We start from the raw sequence: 18,627 nt of genomic DNA, 5'->3' as shown, positions 1-18,627 counted from the left end.
TTGGTAACAGGCGCTTTATTAACAGCAGGGACAGCGTGAGATGACTTTTGGAGTGTGGTTGGGTTTTGTTTGAGGACGAGACGTCAGAGTCTACCCGACCACAGAGGGATCGAGCGGGCCTCAGACAGTCACCCCTAACTCAGCCAATCACAATATCTCATTTTTACTAAATACTATTCCAGGTCTTAGAGAAAATGATTCGCATCGTTTCCAAAAACTTGACTTTCCCTTTCGGTTAAATTCGTCGCAGAGAGTAGCATCGTGTATCCAAAGGCCATAAACAGTACAAACATGATCATATATGTGCATGCTAGCATTACATGTGAGTCCTGCCGCAGTGGGCGGGGTTCCAGACCCCTGCCCGCTGTGAGCTCAGTTTGTCTTTGTTTTCTTGTGTTTTGTCAAGCTGCTCGTGTTTCGCCATGGCTGAACTTCCTGTTGTCCTGCGTGCTCTCGTCCACGTCAGGCTTCGAATGACACCTGAGGTGGAAACGCTTCATTTTTACTTCCCTCCTCTCAGCATCTCCGCTGCTGCTGATGGGGGAGGAGCTACAAGCTGATCAGGCTCTCCTCCTTCACCCTGGGCTCCTCGGTGTCAGCGGGCGCCATGTCTGCAGGGATGAAGCATTCTGCAGGTGGAGCCGGCGGCGGGTCAAGGGGACAGGTGCGGCGGGGCGGGGCGTCGGTGGGTTGATCGGCAGGGTGATAGACGAAGCAGTAGGCTCCTGGCTGGCAGCCACTCTTCACGCTGAGGGCAAGCTCTGTTTGGGCCACGGGATGATGGATGCCATCGATGTACACGCTGAGGGTGTAGGAGTCTGCAGAGGAGAAACACGAGTCACTTCCTGCTCAGACAGGAACCAACATGTCCAAACTGGTCGCAGCATGGCAGTAAAAACCAAACCAGAGAGGAACACATGGTGTCCTCCATCGCCTCACAAAGCAAGAAACAGCCAGCAGATTATTGCAAGAAAGCCAACGCAAAGTCGGCGAGGGAGCTGGAATACACGGGTCAGCAGACAGAACACAAGAGAGGTGGAGTGCAGGCAGGGCGGAGCGGGTGGAGGGGGTGGAGATGAGCGTGACACAAGGACAGCAGCAGGAGGGAAAGAAGGTTTAAAGGTGGAGACGGTGGAGCTGAAGGTGTTCACTGAGAGTGAGCAACAGGGGCCGCTCAGTCAGAGGGTCTGAGCATGTGCAGATGAGGGAGGGTGGAGGATGAAGATGGAACAGAGGAAGACCTCAGAGTAGGTTCATGGATGCAGAAGAAGGACATGCAGAGGAGGATGCTGGGATAGGAGGAGATGGATCAGGACCGGACGTCTGGAGCCTGGTTTGATTTTCTTACTCTTCTCTTGATTGATAATATTTTATTTCAAAAAGATGAACCTCCAGGTGATGCTGGAGTACATCGAGCAGGTCGGACGATGCCTCTGATTTTTATCTTAGAACTATCGTTAACCAAAACGACACAATAAGAAGAGACGATCTCAAAAACAAGGCTGCAGCCACCTGCCAGGAAAAAACTGATTGTTCAGAGGTTGCTTTGAATATTTTCACTTTTCCAACTGGAAGTAGTCGCAGTGACCTGGGGTCACCCGGAGGTTACGCATGTAGCTCCCTCTGAGTAACCCCCTGTCAATCACACGGTGACTGCACAGGTTGCCTCGTGGGTGCAAGCCTGTCTCCACTTAACTGCAGCCACCGTGACGCAGATAGGTGACCCCAGGTGGGCAGGGATAGCTCAGTAGGTAGAGTGGTGGCCCCATGATTGGAAGGTCGGGGGTTCGACTCCACTGAACGGCTACCCTGAGGTACCCCTGAGCAAGGTACCGTCCCTACACACTGCTCCCCGGGCGCTGCACTGGTGGCTGCCTACTGCTTCACTGGGTGAATGGGTTAAATGCAGAGGAACTATTTCCCTATGGGGACTAACACGCACACTTTTACTTTTTTTAGGTGAGAGCTGGCAGTGCACCAACAGGAAAACCCAGAGAGCCAATCTGCTGTGTGTGAAGAGCTTCATCTGAGCAGATGTGTGCTGATGTTCACTGATTCTGACTGCCAGAGGAAGAAAGCTGCTTTGCGTTGTCCCCGCCGTGACGGCCGACGTGGGGTTACCTTGTTCGAAGCGTGCGGCGCACTGCTCAGAGAGCTGCTGGATGGTGGTCATGGGGAGGACGCCCAGAGTTTTGGGGTTGGCTCCGATCTCGGGGCAGCATATCGTCAGGAAGTCCTGCAGAGAAGCAGAGAGGTCTGAGCGCTCACTCGCCTGCATACGGTTTTTTGTAATGTACAGAGATTTGTTTCTGGATTCAGTTTTGGTTTTATCATTGCGTGTGTCTCTGAGTCTTCTGTTACTTTGAGTTTCCTGTTTTACTTTGACTTTTAGTTTGACTTCCTGCCATGTGGTTATCTTCACCTGTGCTTTGTCTCAAATACGTCCGTTAACTAAATGAGTTTCAGGTTATTTTAAACTCTGAGTGTATTTTAGCTTCAGCATAGGATTTTCTGGTTTAAGTTTAGATTTTTTAACAGTTTGAAAACATTTTAATTTCATTTTTTAATAATAAAATTAATATTTTTTTAATTATTGTAACGTGGAGGATGTCTGCCAGAAACACAGTTTAGAAGTTCAGAGCAGATATTACAGTCCACACAAACCACAAACAGATTCACTAAAACCTCCAAACTGACCAAGACTAGAGCTACAGAACTCACGGAGTACCTCAGGGTTCCCTGCTGGGTCCCTTTCCTTTGTCTAACAGCCGTGTTTTTACCAGGCAGCGGTTGACTGTCTGAGAGATTCTGCCACAGTTGGAGATTCTTACAGTCTCGCATGCAGCTGCAACGTCTTTGCTTTGAGCGGAGAACATCTGTCTTCTTACGTAGTTTCTAAATCCTAAATTTAGTTACTTTACAAATGATTTCACCGAGATGCCGTTTGAGGTGACGTTGAATCTTATAACCTTGTTTAAGACCTTCCAGTAATAATTCTCACACTTAGACTTTTACTGTGCACACATGTGGCTCCTCCTCCTTGAATCGCTACCTTATCGTGGTGGAGGGGTTTGTGTGTCACAGGGATCCCAGGGGCTATGTTGTCTGGGGGCTTTTGCCCCCTGGTAGGGTCTCCCATGGCAAATTGGCCCTGGGTGAGGGACCAGACAAAGAGCGATTCATAAGACCCTTATGAAAAGGACACCGAGGGAACAGTTTACCCTGCCCGGGATAGGGTTACCGGGGCCTCGCCCTGGAGCCAGGCCTGGGGAGGGTGCCCGAGGGCGAGCGTCTGGTGGCCGGGCCTTAGTCCATGGGGCCCGGCCGGGCACAGCCCGAAGAGGAGACATGGGCCCATCCTCCCGCAGGCCCACCACCCGCAGGAGGCGCCATAGGGGTCGGGTGCATTGTGTGCTGGGTGGCGGCCAGGAGCGGAGGCCCTGGCGGACTGACCCCCGGCTGCCAAGACTGGCAATAGGGACATGGAATGTCACCTCTCTGGTGGGGAAGGAGCCTGAGTTAGTGCGTGAGGTTGAGAGGTACCGGCTAGATATAGTCGGGCTCACCTCTACACATGGCTTGGGCTCTGGAACCAGTCTCCTGGAGAGGGGCTGGACTCTGTCTCAGTCTGGAGTTGCCCTTGGTGAGAGGCGGCGGGCTGGGGTGGGTATCCTAATATCCCCTCGGCTTGCTGCCGGTACGTTGGGGTTTTTCCCGGTGGACGAGAGGGTTTGTTCCCTGCGCCTTAGGGTCGGGGAACAGGTCCTGACTGTCATCTGCGCTTATGCGCCGAGTGGCAGTTCAGAGTACCCAGCCTTCTTAGAGTCCCTGGGGGGGGGGGGGGGGGGGGGGTGCTGGAGGGTGCTCCACCTGGAGACTCTGTTGTCCTGCTGGGAGACTTCAATGCTCACGTGGGTAACGACAGCGAGACCTGGAGGGGCGTGATTGGGAGGAACGGCCTCCCTGATCTGAACCCGAGCGGTGCTCTGTTATTGGACTTCTGTGCTAATCACAGTTTGGCCACAACGAACACCCTGTTCGAACATAAGAGTGTCCATAAGTGCACGTGGCACCAGGACGCTCTAGGCCGTAGGTCGATGATCGATTTTGTAATCGTATCAGCAGACCTGCGACAATATGTTCTGGACACTCGGGTAAAGAGAGGGGCTGAGCTGTCAACTGATCACCACCTGGTGGTGAGTTGGATCAGGTGGCGGGGGAAGACGCTGGACAGACCTGGTGCACCTAAACGCGTAGTGAGGGTGTGCTGGGAACGTCTAGCAGAGGCCCCAGTCCGCGAGATCTTCAACGCACACCTCCGGCAGAGCTTCAACAGCATTCCGAGGGAGACTGGGGACATTGAGTCCGAATGGACCATGTTCAGCGTCTCCATTGCCGAAGCTGCTGCATTGAGCTGCGGCCGCAAGGTGGTTGGTGCCTGCCGTGGTGGTAATCCCCGAACCAAATGGTGGATACCAGAGGTGAAGGGAGCCACTAGGCTGAAGAAGGAGTCCTATCGGGCTTGGTTAGCCTGTGGGACTCCGGAGGCAGCCGACAGGTATCGACAGGCCAAGCGGACAGTGGCTGAAGCAAAAACTCGGGTGTGGGAGGAGTTCGGAGAGGCCATGGAAAAAGACTTTCGGACTGCCTCGAAGAGATTCTGGCAAACCGTCAGACGTCTCAGGAGGGGAAAGCGGTGCTCTACCTGCACTGTGTATAGTGCTGGCGGAGCGCTGCTGACGTCGACTGAGAAAATTGTCAGGCGGTGGAAGGAATACTTCGAGGACCTCCTTAATCCCACTGACACGTCTTCCGAGGAGGAAGCAGAGTCTGGGGATGAGGGGAATGACCCGCCAATTTCCGGGGGCGAGGTCACTGAGGCAGTTAAACAACTCCTTGGTGGCAGAGCCCCTGGTGTTGATGAGGTCCGCCCCGAGTTCCTGAAGGCTCTGGACGTTGTAGGGCTGTCCTGGTTGACACGCCTCTGCAATGTTGCGTGGAGATCAGGGGCAGTACCTGTGGACTGGCAGACCGGGGTGGTGGTCCCCATCTTTAAGAAAGGGGACCGGAGGGTGTGTTCCAACTACAGGGGGATCACACTCCTCAGCCTCCCTGGGAAAGTCTATGCCAGGGTGCTGGAACGGAGAGTTCGTCTGTTAGTCGAACCTCAGATACAGGAGGAACAATGCGGTTTCCGTCCTTGTCGCGGAACACTGGACCAGCTCTTTATCCTCTCCAGGATACTTGAGGGTGCATGGGAGTTTGCCCAACCAGTCTACATGTTTTTTGTGGACTTGGAGAAGGCATTCGACCGTGTCCCTCGGGGTGTCCTGTGGGAGGTGTTGCGGGAATATGGGGTGTCTGGCCCATTGCTACGGGCCATTCGATCCCTATACAACCGTTGCAAGAGCTTGGTTCGCATTGCCGGCAATAAGTCGGACTCGTTCCCGGTGGGTGATGGGCTCCGCCAGGGCTGCCCTTTGTCACCGGTTCTGTTCATAATTTTTATGGACAGGATTTCTAGGCACAGCCAAGTGGCGGAGGGCTTTCGCTTTGGTGGCCTCAGAATCTCATCTCTGATTTTTGTGGATGATGTGGTTCTGTTGGCTTCATCGGGTGAGGGCCTCCAGCTCGCACTGGAACGGTTCGCAGCCGAGTGTGAAGCAGCGGGAATGAGGATCAGCACCTCCAAATCTGAGGCCATGGTTCTCAGCCGGAAAAGGGTGGAGTGCCCACTCCGGGTCGGGGATGAGTTCCTGCCCCAAGTGGAGGAGTTCAAGTATCTCGGGGTCTTGTTCGCGAGTGATGGGAGAAGGGAGCCGGAGATCGACAGACGGATTGGGGCTGCAGCTGCAGTAATGCGGACGCTGCACCGGTCCGTCGTGGTGAAGAGGGAGCTGAGTGTAAAAGCAAAGCTCTCAATTTACCGGTCGGTCTACGTCCCTACCCTCACCTATGGCCACGAGCTGTGGGTAGTGACCGAAAGAACGAGATCGCGGATACAAGCGGCAGAAATGAGCTTCCTCCGAAGGGTGTCTGGCCTCTCCCTTAGAGATAGGGTGAGAAGTTCGGCCATCCGGGAGGGGCTCAGAGTAGAGCAGCTGCTGCTCCACATCGAAAGGAGCCAGCTGAGGTGGTTCGGGCATCTGACAAGGATGCCCCCTGGGCGCCTCCTGGGTGAGGTGTTCCAGGCATGTCCCACCGGGAGGAGGCCCCGGGGCAGACCCAGGACACGCTGGAGAGATTATATCTCTCGGCTGGCCTGGGAACGCCTTGGTATTCCCCCGGATAAGCTGGAGGAGGTGGATGGGGAGAGGGAGGTCTGGGCCTCTTTGCTTAGGCTGCTGCCCCCGCGACCCGGCCCCGGACAAAGCGGATGAGGATGGATGGATGGATGGACACATGTGGCTCCTCCCACTGTCCACAGACATGCAGTCAGCAGGTCTGAATGTGATTGGCTTGCCTTGGTGGGTACCAGAGGAAGGGGGTGCCTACTGGGGTCAGCGGGGGAGCTGGCCCTAGGGAGGGGCATCCTCCCCTCCCTCCTTTTCCTCCCCATCCCCGGCTACCTCCCTCTTCCCGCTCCACCACACTCACCCACACAGGTAGGGCCTTGGGGTGCGGGTGTCTCACCAGGGTGCAGGGGAGACATTCCCCCCCCTCTGTCCCCTTCTGGCCACCTGTGCCTCAATTTTATCTCACAACTTAGACATCCACATTACTTACACTCTCATAACACACACATATATACAGTGGGGCAAAAAAGTATTTAGTCAGCCACCGATTGTGCAAGTTCCCGCACTTAAAATGATGACAGAGGTCAGTAATTTGCACCAGAGGTACACTTCAACTGTGAGAGACAGAATGTGAAAAAAAAATCCATGAATTCACATGGTAGGATTTGTAAAGAATTTATTCGTAAATTAGGGTGGAAAATAAGTATTTGGTCACCTCAAACAAGGAAAATCTCTGGCTCTCACAGACCTGTAACGTCTTCTGTAAGAAGCTTTTCTGTCCCCCACTCGTTACCTGTATGAATGGCACCTGTTTGAACCCATCATCTGAATAAAAGACACCTGTCCACAGCCTCAAACAGTCAGACTCCAAACTCCGCCATGGCCAAGACCAAAGAGCTTTCGAAGGACACCAGGAAAAGTATTGTAGACCTGCACCAGACTGGGAAGAGTGAATCTACAATAGGCAAGCAGCTTGGTGTGAAAAAATCAACTGTGGGAGCAATCATCAGAAAATGGAAGACATACAAGACCACTGATAATCTCCCTCGATCTGGGGCTCCACGCAAGATTTCATCCCGTGGGGTCAAAATGATCATGAGAATGGTGAGCAAAGATCCCAGAACCACACGGGGGGACCTGATGAATGACCTGCAGAGAGCTGGGACCAAAGTAACAAAGGTCACCATCAGTAACACACTACAACGGCAGGGAATCAAATCCCGCAGTGCCAGACGTGTCCCGCTGCTGAAGCCAGTGCATGTCCAGGCCCGTCTGATGTTTGCCAGAGAGCACATGGATGATACAGCAGAGGATTGGGAGAATGTCATGTGGTCAGATGAAACCAAAGTAGAACTTTTTGGTATAAACTCAACTCGTCGTGTTTGGAGGAAGAAGAATACTGAGTTGCATCCCAAGAACACCATACCTACTGTGAAGCATGGGGGTGGAAACATCATGCTATGGGGCTGTTTTTCTGCCAAGGGGACAGGACGACTGATCCGTGTTAAGGACAGAATGAATGGGGCCATGTATCGTGAGATTTTGAGCCAAAACCTCCTTCCATCACTGAGAACTTTGAAGATGAAACGAGGCTGGGTCTTCCAACATGACAATGATCCAAAACACACCGCCCGGGCAACAAAGGAGTGGCTCCGTAAGAAGCATTTGAAAGTCCTGGAGTGGCCTAGCCAGTCTCCAGACCTCAACCCCATAGAAAATCTGTGGCGGGAGTTGAAAGTCCGTGTTGCTCGGCGACAGCCCCAAAACATCACTGCTCTCGAGAAGATCTGCATGGAGGAATGGGCCAAAATACCAGCTACTGTGTGTGCAAACCTGGTAAAGACCTATAGTAAACGTTTGACCTCTGTTATTGCCAACAAAGGTTATGTTACAAAGTATTGAGTTGTATTTTTGTTATTGACCAAATACTTATTTTCCACCCTGATTTACGAATAAATTCTTTACAAATCCTACCATGTGAATTCATGGATTTTTTTTTCACATTCTGTCTCTCACAGTTGAAGTGTACCTCTGGTGCAAATTAATGACCTCTGTCATCATTTTAGGTGGGGGAACTTGCACAATCGGTGGCTGACTAAATACTTTTTTGCCCCACTGTATAGGGCCTTGAGGGTAGGCACGTTAACGGCGTCCAGTGGACGGTCTGTGTACTCAAACCTACCTCTGGTGCCGGTGCCCACCTCTCAATTTTCAATCCATGTAGACATTGAGGGTTCTCGGGAGGGGCCGTGCTAACACCCGCTGCTCTCTAGCAGCAGCACCATGCTCTCCCTTGTTTTAAATGCACTTTAGAGCAACACGCAGCAACACTACACCTGAGCGGGAGGAGGAAGGTATGGGGTCTTCACACACCCCCGTTCTCTACTAGCCATCGGGGCGGGGTGGCTGGGAGGAGATGTTGACTGTCTAATTGGCCTCCCTGCTGCTGCGGAGCCTGGGACGGTCTGCTTGCCTCCACCTCGGGGGGAAGGGTAACATCTCTTGGGTCTGGGTGCTGTTTCCCCCTCTGGGGGCGAGGGTACCTGGACCCGGGGTATAGAGTATGTTTGGGGAGTGTGATTGTGTGTACATGTCCATTTATGTCAATCCTTACGTTGGGTGAGTGCTGAGTGTTTGTATATGTGTGCATGAGTGTGGGAATGCATGTTTGTGTCTGTGTGTGCCTGTTTGTCTGTGTCTATATGTCAGGTCGGGTCTTAGACTCCACCTCTCTGGGAACTCCCAGGCCCTCCAAGGCCTATCTCCCCTCACCACACTCCCTGCCGGTGACTGATGCCCTCAGGGGTCGGTGCATTGGTGGTTCTTGGTGTCCGGGGCTGGGCGCTCAGGTATGTACCAGCTCACTCCCGGTGGCTACTTGGCGGGGCCTGGCGCCTGTTGCTCGGTCAGGCCTCCTCCGGGGTGCGGGGGGCCCTCAGGCCTCCGGCCTCTGGGCCTGCGGCTCGGTTCACTCTGGCACAGCTGGCTGCCGGCAGAGCCGGCGGGCACGCCGGTGCAGCCCCCTCTAGCTTCTGCTCGGTGGCTACTGGGTGACGCCTCGTCTGGGGATCCTCAGCCCTTCCCATGAAGGTGGCACGGATGCCCCTCCGGTGGTCCTCCTTGGGCTCTCGCAGTCTGGGGCCTCTGGATGTCTGGGGCCTGGATCTCCTCCATGCCTGCTTCATGCCCTGGGGCACGGGGCTATGGCTCTCTACATCCTCTTGCAGACCATTACATGTGGAAACCATTTGAATACAAGCGCTGATCCACACAGGTGTGCACACGGGTGTTCACTGCTCGTAGACTTAAATTACACCTTTCTTGGCTGCTACTTCAAAGCACATTGTGCGCTGTCTGTCCTGCGTGCTGCACAACAACATTGAATATTTAGTATTTACTGCTGTTTACACTTAGCTAGATTAATGCGATGGTGTTGTGTTTAGTACACTCAACAAAAATATAAACGCAACACCTTTGTTACTGCTCCCATTCCCCATGGGATGGACGTAGAGACCTAAAATTCATTCCAGATACACAATATAACCATCCCTCCCAAACAGTGGTCACAAATCAGTCCAAATGTGTGGTAGTGGGCACATCTGCTATATTGAGATAATCCATCCCACCTCACAGGTGTGCCACATCAGGATGCTGATCTGACATCATGAGTAATGCACAGGTGTACCTCAGACTGCCCACAACAAAAGGCCACCCTGGAATGTGCAGTTTTGTCTCACAGCAAAATGCCACAGATGCCACAAGCAATGAGGGAGCGTGCAATTGGCATGCTGACAGCAGGAATGTCAACCAGATCTGTCGCCCGTGCATTGAATGTTCATTTCTCAACCATAAGCTGTCTCCACAGGCGTTTCAGAGAATATGGCAGCACATCCAACCGGCCTCACAACCGCAGACCTCGTGTAACCACACCAGCCCAGGACCTCCACATCCAGCAGGTTCACCTCCAAGATCGTCTGAGACCAGCCACCCAGACAGCTGCTGGAACAATTGGTTTGCACAACCAAACAATTTCTGCACAAACTGTCAGAAACCGTCTCAGGGACGCTCAACTGCATGCCCGTCGTCCTCATCGGGGTCTTGACCTGACTCCAGCTCGTCGCCGTAACAGACTTGTGTGGGCAAATGCTCACATTCGATGGCGTCTGGCACGTTGGAGAGGTGTGCGCTTCACGGATGAATCATGGTTCACATTGTTCAGGGCAGATGGCAGCTGAGAATGTCCCAGTTCTTGCATGGCCAGCATACTCACCGGACATGTCACCCATTGAGCATGTTCGGGATGTGCTTGACCGGCGTATACGACAGCGTGTACCAGTTCCCATGAATATCCAACAACCTCGCACAGCCATTGAAGAGGAGTGGACCAACATTCCACAGGCCACAATTGACAATCTGATAGACTCCATGCGACGATGTGTTGCACTGCATGAGGCAAATGGTAGTCACACCAGATACTGACCGGTTCTGGGTCCCCAGACCCCCAATAGCGCAAAAAACTGCACATTCCAGGGTGGCCTTTTGTTGTGGGCAGTCTGAGGTACACCTGTGCACTACTCATGATGTCAGATCAGCATCCTGATGTGGCACACCTGTGAGGTGGGATGGATTATCGCAATATAGCAGATGTGCCCACTACCACACATTTGGACTGATTTGTGACCACTGTTTGGGAGGGATGGTTATATTGTGTATCTGGAATGAATTTTAGGTCTCTACGTCCATCCCATGGGGAATGGGAGCAGTAACAAATATATTTTTGTTGAGTGTATGTTGCTTTGGTTTTTTTGCTTGTTTTCTATTCTTTCTCTCTCAACGGGTGATCCAGGAGATTTTATTTTATTTTATTATTATTTTTTTCCCTTTCTCACTGTCCCTCTCCCCTTCTGTTTTTCATTTCCTTCCTCTTTCTTTCTCCTTTTCCTATCTGTCACTCATGTCTGTCCCGTCTGTAACAACTGAAAATAAAATAAAATAAATAATAAAAACAAAGGTCGATCAAATGGACCAATATGGCAATGCCACGATGATCCATTTGGCAAAATAAATCCATTGGGTATCCTTGTTGGTCCTCAGACAACAATTCTGACGGCTAAAGAACCAAATGGGACAGGCCAAAAAAAAAAAGAATGTGATTGGCCGTCTGTCTCAGTGTGTTGGCTCAGTGATAGGCTGTCACGTGCTGTGTTTTATTTGAGTATTCTGATTACACAAACACAGTCGTATTTGCTTGATTAGAGTTCTTATAGATTTTTCACTTTTGTTTTCATTCTATTTACTTTTACTTTGTTTAAGACTTTAGTTTTTTTCGTTTTAGATGATTTCAATGAATATTGTATTTGTGAGGCAAGATTTAAGATATCAGTGCAAATATTACAATATGAACTTTTAGAAAGCAGAGTCAAGTTCATAAACGTCTCATCAGGCAGGAAACTTTACTTATTCAACAACAACAAAACGAAGGATAAGCCTCTATCATTTTATTTTATTTCAGTTTTTTAAAACTGAAATTTTCAGTTTGTGTAATTGTATTTTTTTTTAAAACAAATATTACTCTGTGTGTGTGTGTGTATACCCGTATTGATCCCTGAGACGTGCGCTCCTGGTTGAATGTGCGCCGTCTCTCCCAGCGGTGGATCGAGTCCTGGACCTCTCTGCTGAGCTGGCGCGTCGCTGACCTCTGCTGGTCAAATGTCTTAATGTGCTCCAGCGCCCCGTAGGTGGTGGTCAGGTAATAGGAACCTGCACACACACACTCAGTGATTTCAGTGACATGATCAGCACACAGATGAGTGTGTGTGAGTATTTTCGGCGTGGGTTGGCACCTTCTCCCAGCGTTAGCGACGGGTCCATCAGCTCCATCATGTACTCTACATCCAGCTGCAGGGCGCACAGGTTGGACCGGGCCAGGACGTACATCATCACAGGCAGGAAATCATCAGCGCCATGGGACCGCCCTGCAGGGACAAAGGGAAATCTAAACCTGCACTTTATTCTTACAGTCAGCAGGGGGCTACTCTGCTCTCCACAGCTGGTTCGCACTGATGCGCCTCAGTCGCATGTTTGTTACTCCACGCCTCGCTCACCAGGCTCAGTTTTGAAACAGAGCGATTGAGGCTCGATAACCGCAGGGTACATAACTATACGCTGACCTCCAGATATTTATTAATCTGCACTTTTTCCTGTACATGTAGTTTAATAATGTGGGGGCGGGGCTTAAAGCACAGCTGGCGATGCTGACCTGGACAGCTGATAGACATGGAGTCGTAGATGATCTTGCAGGCCTTCAACAGCTGCTCGATCTTCTTCTGAGGAGAATACTCCTGATGGAGGTTGTTTAGTTTGATGCTGATCTTCTCCATAGACGAGGCCTCAGGGACAGCCGTGGTAATTCCTAACGCCGTGGTGGTGCTGCCGAGGACTACAGACTGACACACAAGAACACAAACACCATCAGCATCGCAGAGGACGCTCCTGCTGCTGCGCAGGGACTGCAGCAGGCCTGCAGGTGCATGCATGAAGGATAAAAACAGGTGAAAAACTTTAAAAATTCAAAGAAAAGAGTGACGGTCGAGGTTTCATTTCATGGAGGCAGCTCGCTGCACCACCTGGTTCTGGGCCAGCTGTTTGAGGCCGCCGTTGCTCGTGTGCAGCTTCTCCAGCCTCTGATAGATGGACTCCTTCAAGGGCTTCAGGACACTCTTACACAGAGCAGCTTCCACAATGCTCTCTGCAGGCACAAGATCAGAGTTAAAGTAGAACGGCTGACGTCACCGTTTATTTCTTCGTAACCACAGAAACGATGACGTTGTGCGATGTTCGAGGAAATGACTGAGCTCAAACTTCCCCGTGTGACCTCCACATAATGCAGTCTAAAAATAAAAAGCTGTGAGTTACCGAGTTTGTCCTGCATGTACTGGTGCTGCGGCTCCAGCATGGCCTGCAGCTCCGTGCTCTGCAGCAGGTAGCTCTTCAGCTGAGTCATCATCTGTCGGATCTCCTGCAGCATCTCAGTGGAGGACGAGTGGCTCGACATCGTCTCCAGGGTGAAGGCGCGGTGCTCTTTCACCTAAACACACAGACTGGTCACATGACGTGGCATCCAGGCAGCGCGTGGCTGAGCTGAGGGTTTGGGTGGAAGGCTTCCGCCTCTGCGCACTCACCAAGTTGCCAAAGTAGCTGAAAGGGTCCCTGGCGAGCTCCACAATGCGCTGCGTGAGGCGGCGCTCGTGACTGATGAGCCCGGTGAGGACGGTTGACAAACGGTAGCGGGCTTTGTCCAACATCACAGTGGTGGAGGTTCGTCTGACGGCTGCTTTGGGGCTGCGACTCTCTGCCAGGCGGCTGGAAAGAAAGCAAAGCCTTTAGTTTGAGCTCACCGTATCTGTGCGACACCTGACGCTTGCATGAACAAACTTTCTGCACTTTACTGCGATTTCCTTTTGACCAGCATGATGGTGCAGCAGACTACGAGCTCCAGTCCTTACTGAGACATCCTGCACAGAGGAGTGGTGTTTATAGGTTTCCACACTGACCTCAGAAGCTTTGATGATGTCAGCTTTACAGAGAGGTGTGCAGCCTGAGAACCTGAGACCATGAATCTGTCGGGGGGATCGGAAGTGTTTCAGAACGTGTTAAAAATGTCGCGTAAAGTCTGCTGTGGTCTGAAAGGAGCTGCACAAAATCTGAAACCACAGGATGACCAGCTGAGGAAGCCTCATCTCTCCACTCTATCACAACATTCTTGTAAATCTGTAGCTGCTGCAGCTGCATTTAAGGTGGATGTTTGTTGCTAATCTCGTTCTTCAGCCTGTTCAGAAGTATCTGCAGGTTTTTGTGCTTCGCTGATCAGATGTGGTGTGCAGCAGGGGTCTGCGCTGGGACCCTCTGCTTCCTGATGTTAGCTGTAAACATGCAGTCACCCGCCGTGCAGTCAGCAGAGGCTGCGCTGTGTGCAAAACCCAGATAGTAAATGACTGCAGTTTCATTTTGGCCTATTGAAGCTTGACTGCATGATGATAATAGTTGACCTTGGTGTTATCAGCCGAGTCCATGGACCCGGCTGGCCTAGCCTCTGGGTGTCTGGCTGTGCTGATATCAGCCACAGCCTGGTTACTGTCCGGTTTAAGACCCACTCTACATGGCAGTGGAATAAATCACAGCAGCATGTGGTTCTCATCCTGTTTGGACTTTGAACTTTAAGCTTAAACCAAACCAGCGCAATAAAAGCAAAGTTTTATTTTGACAGAGAACAGATTTATGATCCAAAACTTCCAGAACCATAAACTTGCAACATCTGGCACAGCCACCTGTCTGACCTCCTGATCTCCATGGCCTGTGCATGTGCACAGGTGGATGTAGGCGGGGTCTGAGAAAGAGGCGGTAAATGATGGCCCAGAGAAACAGTTAGTGGTTAAACTCAAAATGCACGACAGAGTGAAACTGATTTGTTTTTAACGTTTGCTGTCTGCGGGGAAAATGCTTTTGTTTTTGTTGCAGTTCCATCAGTGACCAGTAGGAGGCATGCAGCCAGGCCCAGGTGATGGGCTCAGGCGTACCTGTGGTTTTGCTCCAGTTCCTGGTTCAGCTCTATGTCTTCTTCTGTGCTGCTGGTGGAGCTGGAGTCGGGCTGGGTTGCCAGAATAGCGCCCCCCTGTGGCGAGTACAGCGACACATCCGGCCGCCGTGCTGGGGATGGAAGGGGCACTTTGATTGGAGCGCTCTGATTGGCTCCTACGTGCTGGGACGCAGGTGAGTCGGGTGAGGTGGGTTTCCTCCTCGGTGGAGGTACTGGGCGGGACGGTTTCTTTCCCGGCGGGGGGCACGGTGGGCTGGCTCTCACTTTGTCCTCCTTCTCCTCCTCCTTGCCTTGTCCTTCTCCCTCCTTCTCCTCCTCCTCCGCCGCCGCTTGGTGCTGGTCCTTGCTGTCCTGCTCAAACAGCAGACCTGATTTACTTCTCCTTTTCTCCCCCTGCTCTCCTCCCTCCTCTCTGTCGGCTTTCTTTGCAGCATTTTGTCCCTTCTCTCTCTCTGTCCCTTCTCCAGCCTCTCGCTCAGAGCTTTTTCTGGAGGGAGAGGTGCGACAGAGAGGAGCAGGAGGCAGAGGGGGAGCAGCTCGGCCCTGCGGGGGGACGGGAGGCCTCGACGGGTGAGGTGATGTCAACGCTGACTTCCTCCCTTCTCTCTCCACTACTCCTCCCCTTCCTTCCTCTTTTCTCTCAGCTTCAGGAGTTGCAGAAGACAGCGGCTCAGGCGAGGGGGGAGGAGGGGAGAAGAGGAGGCCCATCCCGGCCCCTGAGCCCAGACTGGGGGGGCGGGGTGGGGGGCGCTTATATTTAAGCTCAAAACTTGTTATGGTTTGACCTTTGTCCTGCGTGCTAGGCTTCTGTGAGGCTTCTCCGTTGTGCAGGGAGGAGGTGATGCTCTGATTGGTGCTGATGTTGTGTTTGGATGTGGAGGAGGAGGGGCTCAGGTCTTTGCTCGTGTCTCTGGGCCGCTCCTCCACAGGAACAGAGTTCACGTACAGATACATGTGGGTCTGATCCAACATCAGGTCCTGATTCTCAGCTCGCCGGTTCAGGTCAGACGTCCAGAAATCTGCAACGCGAAGAAGAGTTACTCCCATTTACATGATTTCATCACCATCATTATCATCACTTCCTCTTCCTGTTACAACACAGTGGTGTTTTTGTGTAGCATATCTAAAAGCTTCATTAAAAGCGTAGGAAAACTTATTTCTTGTGTAACACAATGCAAAACAATTTTTTTATACAGCACCAAATCACAGCAAGTTGCCTCAAGGTGCTGTATTATTGTAAGGTAGACCCTACAATAGTACATACAGAGAAAAACCCAACAATCATATGACCCCCTATGAGCAAGCACTTTGAAGGAAAAACTCCCTTTTAACAGGAAGAAACCTCCAGCAGAACCAGGCTCAGGGAGGGGCGGGGCCATCTGCTGTGATTGGTTGCGGTGAGAGGATTGTTTGCCGAGCGTTATCCAAAGCACACTCTCTTTTGATTCACCTGCTAATTTTATTAACAGTATTCACTCACTGTGTCTTTGGGGTCTTGCTAGCTTAGCTTAGCTCATAGCCGACTCGTTAGCACCAATGCTACTTCACCTGTCCCTCCTGCACTTTCTTGCTCATTGTGTCAGATGTTTAGTTACTCCTCGGCCTCCTTTAGCAGTAATGATACTTGTAATAAATGCAGCATATTTGCAGCTCTGGAGGCCAGGATTACTGAATTGGAGACCCGGCTTTGCACCCATCATTCACCCATCTCCACAGAGACTGTGTCAGCTCCCAAACAGACAAAAAACAAACTAAAAACCAGCAACAAACAACTTAAACATAAACACAAAGAAAGAACAATACAGTATCCACATCTGAACCAAAGAGTAAAACAGTGAAATGTGGATGATTAAATATTAGGTCTCTCTCCTCCAAGTCTCTGTTAGTACATGACTTAATAATTGATCAACAAATTGATTTACTCTGCCTTACCGAAACCTGGTTGCAGCAGGATGATTATGTTAGTTTAAATGAATCAACACCCCCGAGTCATTCTAACTACCAGAAATCTCGAAGCCCAGGCCGAGGGGGCGGTGTGGCAGCAATTTTTCACACCAGCCTATTAATCAACCAAAGACCCAGACACTTTTTAATTCATTTGAAAGCTTGATGCTTCGCCTCGTCCACCCCAGCTGTAAACTCAGAAACCAGTCTTACTTGTTATCATCTATCGTCCACCTGGGCCTTACACAGAGTTTCTGTCTGATTTCTCAGACTTTTTATCTGATTTAGTTCTGAGCTCAGATAAAATAATTATTGTGGGTCCATGTAGATGCTAAAAATGACAGCCTCAACATGGCATTTAATCTGTTATTAGACTCAATTGCCTTCTCTCAAACTGTAAAAGAACCCACCCACCACTTTAATCACACTCTAGACCTTGTTTTAAGATATGGCATAGAAACTGAACATTTAACGGTGTTTCCTGAAAACCCTCTCCTGTCTGATCATTTCCTGATAACATTTACATTTACAATATTTGATTACACAGCAGTGAAGAGTAGACTTTATCACAGTAGATGTCTTTCTGAAAGTGCTGTAACTAAGTTTAAGAATATAATCCACCCACTGTTATCATCTTCAATGCCCTGTACCAACACAGAGCAGAGCAGCTATCTGAACGCTATTCCAACAGAGGTCGATCATCTTGTTAATAATTTCACCTCCTCACTACGTACGACTCTGGATACTGTAGCTCCTGTGAAAACTAAGGTCTCTAATCAGAAGTACCTGACTCCGTGGTATAATTCTCAAACACGTACCCTAAAGCAGATGACTCGTAATCTGGAGAGGAAATGGCGTGTCACAAATTTAGAGGATCATCATTTAGCCTGGAGAAATAGTTTGCTGCTTTATAAGAAAGCCCTCCGCAAAGCCAGAACATTTAAATACTATTCATCACTGATTGAAGAAAATAAGAACAACCCCAGGTTTCTCTTCAGCACTGTAGCCAGGCTGAAAAAAAGTCAGAGCTCTTTTGAGCCAACAATCCCTTTAACGTTAACTAGTAATGACTTCATGAACTTCTTCACAAATAAAATTTTTATCATTAGAGAAAAAATTACCAATAATCATCCCACAGATGTAATATTATCTACAGCTACTCTTAGTACCATTGATGTTAAGTTAGACTCTCTATCTATCTCTAATAATAATACTACTACTAATAATAATAATCATCTCTAATAATCAGCTATGTACCACAGGCCTTCAAGCTGGCTGTAGTTAAACCTTTACTTAAAAAGCATCTCTAGACCCAGCAGTCTTAGCTAATTATAGGCCAATCTCCAACCTTCCTTTCATATCAAACATCCTTGAAAGAGTAGTTGTCAAACAGCTAACAGATCATCTGCAGAGGAATGGCTTATTTGAAGAGGTCAAAGGAGCTTGCAAAGAAAAGCGTCTGGACTTCTATAAGTTGCTTGAAGACGTTTCACCTCTCATCCGAGAAGCTTCTTCAGTTCTAAGGTCAAATGGTGGAGAGTCCCAGATATAAACCTAGTGGGAGTGACCCCCCACAGAGGGACAAAAGGACCCCCTGATGATCCTCTAATCGCCTGAGCCAAGGTGTGAAACTGGGCGTGGGTCCCAATCAGCCAGAGTTTCGGGTGAGCTCATTGTGAAACCTGGCCCCACCTTATCATGCGAATTCCTGAGGTCAGATGGCCCAGGATGTGAGTGGGCGTTAAGGCGTCTGGGAAGGGATCTCAAAACTGGATTATAGATGGCAGAGAGTTGGTGTCGTAAACCCCCGCCTCTGTTCAAAGATGGTCGCTCACAGTGGACATAGATGGC

The 18,627-nt window shown here is 50.5% G+C and overlaps 1 protein-coding gene across 1 annotated transcript in view; it reads right to left on the bottom strand.

The window, feature by feature from the left end:
• The window catches only part of rin3 (Ras and Rab interactor 3), a 32,010-nt gene continuing 13,383 nt past the window's right edge, over nucleotides 1-18,627 (bottom strand). The window contains exons 6-14 of the mRNA XM_004569938.3: nucleotides 14,813-15,851; nucleotides 13,418-13,598; nucleotides 13,152-13,323; nucleotides 12,863-12,984; nucleotides 12,496-12,682; nucleotides 12,080-12,211; nucleotides 11,830-11,996; nucleotides 2,122-2,236; nucleotides 1-818 (exon numbers count right to left, since the gene is read on the bottom strand). Coding sequence (XP_004569995.2) covers nucleotides 550-818; nucleotides 2,122-2,236; nucleotides 11,830-11,996; nucleotides 12,080-12,211; nucleotides 12,496-12,682; nucleotides 12,863-12,984; nucleotides 13,152-13,323; nucleotides 13,418-13,598; nucleotides 14,813-15,851 — 2,384 coding nt within the window. The 3' untranslated portion in view covers nucleotides 1-549. The remainder of the gene's footprint in view (nucleotides 819-2,121; nucleotides 2,237-11,829; nucleotides 11,997-12,079; nucleotides 12,212-12,495; nucleotides 12,683-12,862; nucleotides 12,985-13,151; nucleotides 13,324-13,417; nucleotides 13,599-14,812; nucleotides 15,852-18,627) is intronic.

Source organism: Maylandia zebra, linkage group LG19 (genome assembly GCF_041146795.1).
Source record: "Maylandia zebra isolate NMK-2024a linkage group LG19, Mzebra_GT3a, whole genome shotgun sequence".
NCBI lineage: Eukaryota > Metazoa > Chordata > Actinopteri > Cichliformes > Cichlidae > Maylandia > Maylandia zebra.
The sequence above is the reverse complement of the archived record's forward strand: the minus strand, read 5'-3'. Positions and strand labels throughout refer to the sequence as shown.